General features: G+C 38.1%; 1 protein-coding gene across 1 annotated transcript; it reads right to left on the reverse strand.

The window, feature by feature from the left end:
* Positions 1–948, reverse strand: LOC110195187 (olfactory receptor 52E2-like). Its single transcript, XM_020967816.1, has one exon. It carries the CDS (start codon positions 946–948, stop codon positions 1–3), a length of 948 nt encoding a protein of 315 aa, XP_020823475.1.
* Between the last annotated feature and the right edge of the window lie 7,284 nt (positions 949–8,232).

Consider the following 8,232-nt stretch of genomic DNA (forward strand, 5'->3'; position numbering starts at 1 on the left):
TCAGGTGGTCTTAATTTTGAATAGTAGCACAACCCGGTCCCGGATCTGTTTGGTCCTGACCCCATAGATGATGGGGTTAAGCATGGGGGGCACCAGCAGATACATGTTGGCCAAGAGAATATGAGTATGGTGGGGGATCTGCTGACTGAATCGATGGGTGAGGAAAGAGAAAAGGGCAGGGATATAGAAAGTAAGGATAACACAGACATGGGAGCCACAGGTGCTAAGGGTTTTTAAGCGTGCATCTTTGGAGGACAGACTGAAGACTGCTCGGAGAATCTGGATGTAGGATAGAGAGATGCATGTTACATCTGTGCCCACAATCAGGATGATGACAGCCAAGCTGTAGAGGCTGTTGATGGAGATATCAGCACAAGCCAATTTCACTACAGCCATGTGCTCACAGTAAGTGTGTGGGACAACATTGGTCTGACAGTATGGCCACTTCCTCACCAGGAAGGGATGAGGAATCATGAGTACTAATCCCCTTAGAAATGCCACCATGCCTACCTGGGCCACCACAGGGTTGGTGAGTATAGATGAATGTCTCAGTGGGTTACAGATAGCCACATATCTGTCCATTGCCATGGCCACCAGAAGCCCTGACTCTACTCCAGAGAAAGCATGAATGAAGAACATCTGAGTGAGGCAGGCATGGAAGTTGATCTCCTGGTCACTAAACCAAAAAAGTCCAAGCATCTTAGGTATAGTTGATGTTGAAAGAACAAGGTCAGTGATGGCCAGCATGGAGAGGAAATAGAACATGGGTTCATGGAGAGAGGAATCTGTCTTGATAATGAAGAGGATGCTCACATTTCCCAAAACAGCAATAACATAAATGGAGCAGAATGGGATGGAGATCCAGATGTGCAAGGCCTCTAGCCCAGGGATACCAAGAAGAATGAATGTACTGGGATTGATGAACCCAGTAGAATTAAAATCAAACATTGTAGGCCCACTGGCTATGTGTGGGTTCTGTCTATTTCCATGTCCCACACTTGGTCCAGGTCAATGCAAAGCCTGGTGTGTACACCACTTACGGCATCTGTAAGGAGAGGATTCCTCATTTTAAACCAGCCACTGAGATGGTTACATTTTCTTTATTATTCTGTCATTTAATCTGATTGGTGAAGAAGAGAAATTATTTAACTACAGCCTCCTTTTCCCATTACATGTCTTCCACTCCAAGCGTATTAGTGTTCAGATGGATAAGGTAACAATGCATTCTTTTCACAATGTTGACAGTTGTTCAGTAACAATAGATTCTATCCAGCTGAGATCATATACCCCCATCTTGTTTAAGAAATGCAAACACAGGCTCAGATTCCTAAAGTGCTTGGCCAATACTCAGATTCCTTAAGAGTGGCCAATGTGCAGATTTTTAAAAACTGGCCGATATGGCAGATTCTTAGAATCTCGCCCACCTGACCAGTGTTCTAATAAACCTTATCTCTGGCTGAAAGAAGTCTTGAGTCTAATTCATTCAAAGCAGGACCCATGTCTCTTGCCCTTGAATTTTGGGGTTCCCAGTACCCCTAGATCTCAACATTTTTGTGGCCTGTATGGGGAAATTGCCTAATCTCAAGCTTTTCTCCAACCAAGACCAGAAGTTATGTAAGCCTCCCCCCTCTCTACTTATCCCTTTCTTGACCTGCCATTGGGGTCATTCTCCAAGCAACTAGGAAGGTTGGGAGGTACTTTTTTGGCCTGACCTCTCAGGCCCCATTAGGTCAGACAGTTACAAGGTTGTCTCACGCTCAGCCTGACACTCTCAGGCTCTTGGTCCAGTGGTTTGGTTTGAGGCCATGGACCTGGGCATACCTTCCACAGCATAGAGGACAAGGATGGATACCCTATCCAGAAGTATGCCCAATTCTATCAGTTCTCTCAGTGCTAGGGAATTGGGAAAATGCAGGTGCTTTTTGGTTTCTTGAGTCTTACTCCCTTCCATCTACACTCCTGGATTCTCCTTCACAGAGAAGACAATCCCCATCCTCACACCTGTACCTGCAGGATCCCCTATCCTCTCTCAGCCTTATGGCCACCAGATCCTCTCAGCCAGACTAACCCTGACTTCCTGAAGATTTTCCCCTAAGTTAGAACCGGAAAAAAGCTTACTCTCCAAGACCTCAAAAAGGAAAGTTTTGTGCCTGGCCTCTATGACCTAGAAGACCAAGATAAATTGTAACAGTTCAAAGAAAAATTAAGATTCTTCTTCCTGTAGCTCCAGATCTGACCAGGCTCAGGTTACAGGGAAAAGTCAGAACAGCTAAAAACATATTAGAAGATTCTAGATGTTTTGCAATTGATCATTAAGGTGTTTTGAAACACTTCCTTGCAACCCTAGTCACTCTCTTCGCCTACTCCCTTCCCTTGAGTCAAGAGGTTATCTCAGTTTGGGGACTGCAGACAGCCCTGGGTTTTTCTGTTAACCCCTTTTATCCCAGAGCAGACTAGGAAAAGAGAGTTTCACCCTTCCCCACCACCTTCTAATTCACTCTCCCCCATCCAGTAAAAGGAAAGAGGGGTGAGGGGCAGCAGCTACAGCATGGGCCCCACTGGCAATGGCCTTGGGCCCTGGGGAAACCCAGAAAGCCTGGAAGTATCACCTAGGTTCTTCACATCCTGCTGACCACCCCACCCCACCTCACTCCCAGCAGCCATGGGGAGAGAAGATCTCTTTAAGGCAGCAGAGGTAAAAAGCCAGCCAGCCTCTGAACTTGTGTAAGTCTGCTCTTTTAAAGTTGTAGTTTTAACATGTTAATCATGAGATGCTGATTCTCTGTGTAAAGTAATTTGGAAATGCATTCAATAAAATTGAAGTCACCTGATTGGTAATGGGTTTGTTTCAAGCTTCAAATTGGTAAACTTTTGTGTCAGTTATGTCAAGCAACTTTTCATGATTTGGTTACAGATAAAACAATTTGGCTATCACTTATGAAAATTATAAGATTGTTGGTTGTTTTTTTTTGGTTTATTTATTTATTTATTTATGTTTTTAATGAATAGACTTGCCAAAAAGCTTGTTTGGGTTTTAGAGTTCCTAAATGATGAACTTGGTTTGCTGAGAATTTGCAAGTATATAGAAATGATTTCGAACAATTGGTTTTTATACCATGACAAAATTAAATTTGAGATGTAAATCTTGGAAATTTTTTTTTCCCCAAAGCCATGATTAGTGAGACTTGCTGTTTAAGGTAAAAACTCTTGAGACCATAACTGGTTTTGTTTTGAGTTGTCTGATGGGTCAAAATAATCCATATATAACCAATAGATAATATGATGTGGATTTGATACCGCATGGTTGGAAAACTGTGAATTATCTGAATTCAAACAGAGCTAAGAATGTTTTATTCTATCATATTTGGGCCATAAATTGTGTCCTTGCTTGATCCTTTTATAGCAAATTTCTATAGTCAGAGCAAATAGACAATAAAGGATAAGCTCAGAGCATGTGTGTGAGATATTGCTGCCTTTGACTTGAATGTGTAGTCACTCACCACCTAAACAACTGAAATTAAATAAGAAACAGCCCTCAGTTTGGTTTGGGGAGGAGAATTTCAGTGCAGTGAATTTTCTTGGAAGGAGGTTGGCCTAAACATTACTTAAGTAGCCTCCCAAGTCTTTTGGTATAATTAGAATAAAAGTCAGTCAGTTATAATTGGAAATAAATTATATTATTATATTTTAAAATTATATTTATGATTATATCTATAATTCATATTTATAATTTATTGTTATAATATAATAAATTATATTAGTCAGTTGTAATTGCAAAAAAAGTCAGAGATAGCTCTATACCCATTGCCAGCATGAAGCAGTTTCAGAAGCTGAGACCTTAACCTCTTACCCCAACATAATTTGGGTCCCATTTGTTGGGGATGATGGGGATATGATCTGAACCCATTAAAGGAAAAGAGCATGTCTTTGGGATCTGGACCCTAAAAAGGAAAGATCCTGGATTTTCCCACATGGCCCAGGTCCCTGGGGTTTGCCTGGGGCACCCAGCCATTCTGGTTCCTTCTCTGTTATCTCCTAGTCACCCAGTCTATAGGCTACCCCTTAACCACTGTATGTAAGTGTACATCTTTCCCCATTAAATTAATCAGATTCCTAAAGAGTATGTTTAATGGTCAGATTCTTAAAATCTGGCCAATATGGTGGGTTTTAGAATCTCACCTACCTGACTGATGTTCTAACAAATCTTATCTGTGGCTGAAAACAACAAGAACAACAAGAACAACAACAACAACAGCAAAAGAAATGCAAATACAACAAATATTTATGAAGTGCTTGCTGTGCACAGAGTCCTTTGTTAGGTTCTGGAAGACATGTAAATCTATGTTATTTCTACTTTCTTACATTCCCTTACTAAAGAATATTAGTTGCAGATAGCTATAACATAGTTTGCATGATAAATATAATAGATAGCTGCAAAATATGGTCAATGAGATTGACATTTGAGTTGTATTTTTTAATGGATATAAAGCAGAAGAGAGGACATTCCAGGTACCAGGAACCACATGAGGAAAGTCACAGAGACATGAAAGCAAAGGATATGTTTGGAAGGGAGTACATTGTCTAGTTTGGTTGGAATTTGAAGTGAATATGGCAGAAAAAATTATTCCCTAAAATTGGTAAGGCATGATGATGTCATATTGTGGAGAATCTGAAAAGCTAAGTAGTGGAGTGTGAAATTTATTTAATTGGCAAAAAAGGAGCAACTGGAACTTATATAAGAAGACCAGAATAAAAAAGGATCTTGCCTATATATACATTTCCTTTACTGATAAAGGCAAAGGGTAAACTGCTACCAAACAAACCTGTGCACAAATGAGTCTTTATAACTTTCCAAAAGCATGGCTCTCCAATGAATTCAAGAATTCAATTGTACAAGCCTATTGACTGTCTTCTATGTGTTAAACATTGTATGAGATGCATAAAAATAGATGCACTAAAGTGCCTATGTTGATGGAACTAAAAAAAAAAACCTAATGAAGGCAAAAGATTTTATTCGTACACACACACATACACACAACTATCTGTGTTCTAAAGCAGAATATAGTATATTCAATGGGATGCATGAGGTAAGAAGCTAAAAAAAGTTTGAGAATCAGTAGATGACCTCCATTTCAGGCAGGGGTTACAGAAAGAATGGAATGACTGGGAAAATTTTCATTGAAGTAGTAATACCTAAGTTGGCCACCCTACACACAGACAATGACTTCAGTAGATAGATGATGGAGCCCATTCTAAGCATAGGGACAACATTAGCAAAGGCACAGAAATAGGACAGAGGGCAGCAAATCATTTTATAAGAACATAGAAAATTAAAAGTAGAGTTATATATGATAAATCTGAAAAGGTATATTAAGATAAGCTTACAGAGAGCTTAGACTATAAAAGATGAAAAATGTATACATTTGTGCTATTATTTACAGTCAGTGGGAAGTCACAGCAGATTTTTTATTAAGGTAGTATAGTGATTAGTATGAAGATGAGTTGGGTAGAAGTGAGAAGGATAAGCTAAAGGTGGCATATATTGAATGTGAGAAGAGGTAAGGACTGGGAATAAGTTGGTTGCAGTGGGAATAGAAAATTGGAGAGGAGTGTACACAGTATCAGTTACAGGAATGAAAATTGCTAAGATGCAGTTTGGATATGGAGATTGAAGGACAGAAGAATAAAAGATGACTCCCAGGTTATAGGCCTGGTTTATTGGGTAATGGTGCTGTCAGAAATAGTATAGAATAGGGATTGGATCTGTGATTTTATTGATATAGGGAGCTTCCAGAAGAAAAAACTCCTTTTACCAAGGCAGATCCACAACTTCTCTACAATTTATAGTCTTAAACATATGCCTAGCCTAGAGGACTAACAGAATAAATGATTTGTCCCAGATTAATTTAGTGGCATACCTCACTGGTGACATTAACAGAAATGGAGAAATAAGGGGGAAAGAGTTTTTTGGTTTAAAAGATGAACTGAGTTTGTCCAGTTTGAGGATACAGTGGGACATATAGGTGGTGATATATGGAAAGCAATTGGAAGTTCATTACTAAAGTTCTAAGGGGAGGTTGTGAATGGAGATACAAATGTAGAAGTCATCCAAATAGAGATTATGATTGAAGTCAGTGGAGTGCATCAGTGGATCTAACAACAATAAAAACAACAACAACAACGACAATTAATATCATTTATATAATGCCTATGATATACCAGATCTTGTGCTTAATGTTGTAAAATTATTATCTCATTTGATCCTTGTAACAGCCCTGGGATGTATAGGCTATTATTAACCTCATTTTACAGATAAGGAAACTGAGATTGACAGAGATAAAGAAACTTTCAAAGAGACATATAGCTAGTAAATGTCTGAGGCTAGATTTGAACTCATATCTACTGTATCAGCTAAGTTCTTCAATTACAAAAGGAATCACATACAGAGCTAAGAGGGCCAGTGAACAAACATTGGGAACACTCACATTTCAAGAGGTAGATAATGAAATAGCAAAGAAAGCAGAGAACAAAAGAGAACTATCATGGAAGTTGAGGAAATAGAATATATTAAGGAGGATGGTATTCTTGATAATGTCAAATACCCCTGAAAGATTAAAAAGAATGAGAATTGGGGGGAAAAAGGCCGTTGATTTGGTAACGAATGCTACACAGTTGATCACCTGGTTACCCTGGTTGATCCCCTCATTTTATACATTAGAAGACTAAAACATGAGGAAGAAACATCATTTGTACAAGGTCATACAATGTGTCAGAAGTAGAACTTTGCATTTGAAATCATATCCTATGACTGTAAGATCAGTGCCCTTTCCATAATAAAACTACAACCTTATCTTCTCTCTTCTGGTTCATTTCATTGGATTTTAACTCTCCCTCCTTTCATTTCCAAAAATATTGCATAAGTGTCTTTGTTACATTATTTATCACATTCTCTAAAAATATAGAAATATAGAAGGACTTGTATTTTTTTTGATGTGGGGAATTCCAGATATGGGAAATCATTCCAACAATATAGAGTATGTCCTACCTTTATCTAATTAGATATGTGCCAATAATTTTGCAAATCTTAAATTGAAATACAGATATTAGCTATTCTTATTTTATTGCACATTGTAGATGTTTAAAAATACATCATCATCATTATTATTATCTGTGAACTGAAAAGCAATTGTCTATTATTATGCATGAACTGAGAAGCAGTCCTTCCTTCCTGCATATCTTTCAGCAAAGTCTGTTTGGTCACTTGTCAGACAAATTGCAGAAAATATTCTTGTTCTATAAAAGGTCCAGAATATCAAAGGAACTAATGAAAAGAAATGTGGGGGAAGGTGGCCTAGCAATTCCAGAACTTAAATTGTATTATGAAGCAGCAATCATCAAAACTGTTTGGTACTGGCTAAGAAATAGAGTGGTGGATCAGTGGAATAGGTTAAATAAGCAAGACACAGTAGTCAATGACTATAGTAATCTATTATTTGATAAACCCAAAGACCCCAGCTTCTGGCATAAGAACCCACTCTTTGGGGAAAAAAAATCTGCTAGGAAAACTGGAAAAGAGTATGGCAGAAACTAGGCATAGACCCAAATCTCACACCATATATTAAAATAAAGTCAAAATAGGTCCCATTATTTTGATATAAAGGCTGATACTATAAGCAAATTAGGAGAACAAGGAATATTTCACCCATCAGATCTATGGAGAGCGAAGAATTCATGACCAAACAGGAGATAGAGAACATTACGAAAAGCAAAATGGATAATTTTGATTACATTAAATTGAGAAGCTGTTACACAAAACAAAGCCAAAGCAACTAAGATTAGAAGGAAGGTGGAAAATTGGGAAAGAATTTTTACAACCAGTGTCTCTGATAAAGGCCTCATTTCTAAAATATATAGAGAATTAAGACAAATTTATAAGAATACAAGCCCTTCCCCAATTGATAAATGGTCAAAGGATATGAACAGACAGTTCTCAGAAGAAGAAATTAAAGCCATCTTTAGTCATATGAAAAAATGCTCTAAATAATTATTGATTAGAGAAATGCAAATCAAAACAACTCTGAGGTACCACATCACAACTATCAGATTGGCCAACATGACAAAACAGGAAAATGATAATTGTTGGAGAAGATGTGGGAAAATTAGAACACTAATGCATTGTTGGTGGAGTTGTGAAATGATTCAACCATTTTGGAGAACAATTTGGAACTATGC

Source organism: Phascolarctos cinereus, unplaced genomic scaffold (genome assembly GCF_003287225.1).
Source record: "Phascolarctos cinereus isolate Bilbo 61053 unplaced genomic scaffold, phaCin_HiC Scaffold_726;HRSCAF=1367, whole genome shotgun sequence".
In the NCBI taxonomy this organism is placed as follows: domain Eukaryota; kingdom Metazoa; phylum Chordata; class Mammalia; order Diprotodontia; family Phascolarctidae; genus Phascolarctos; species Phascolarctos cinereus.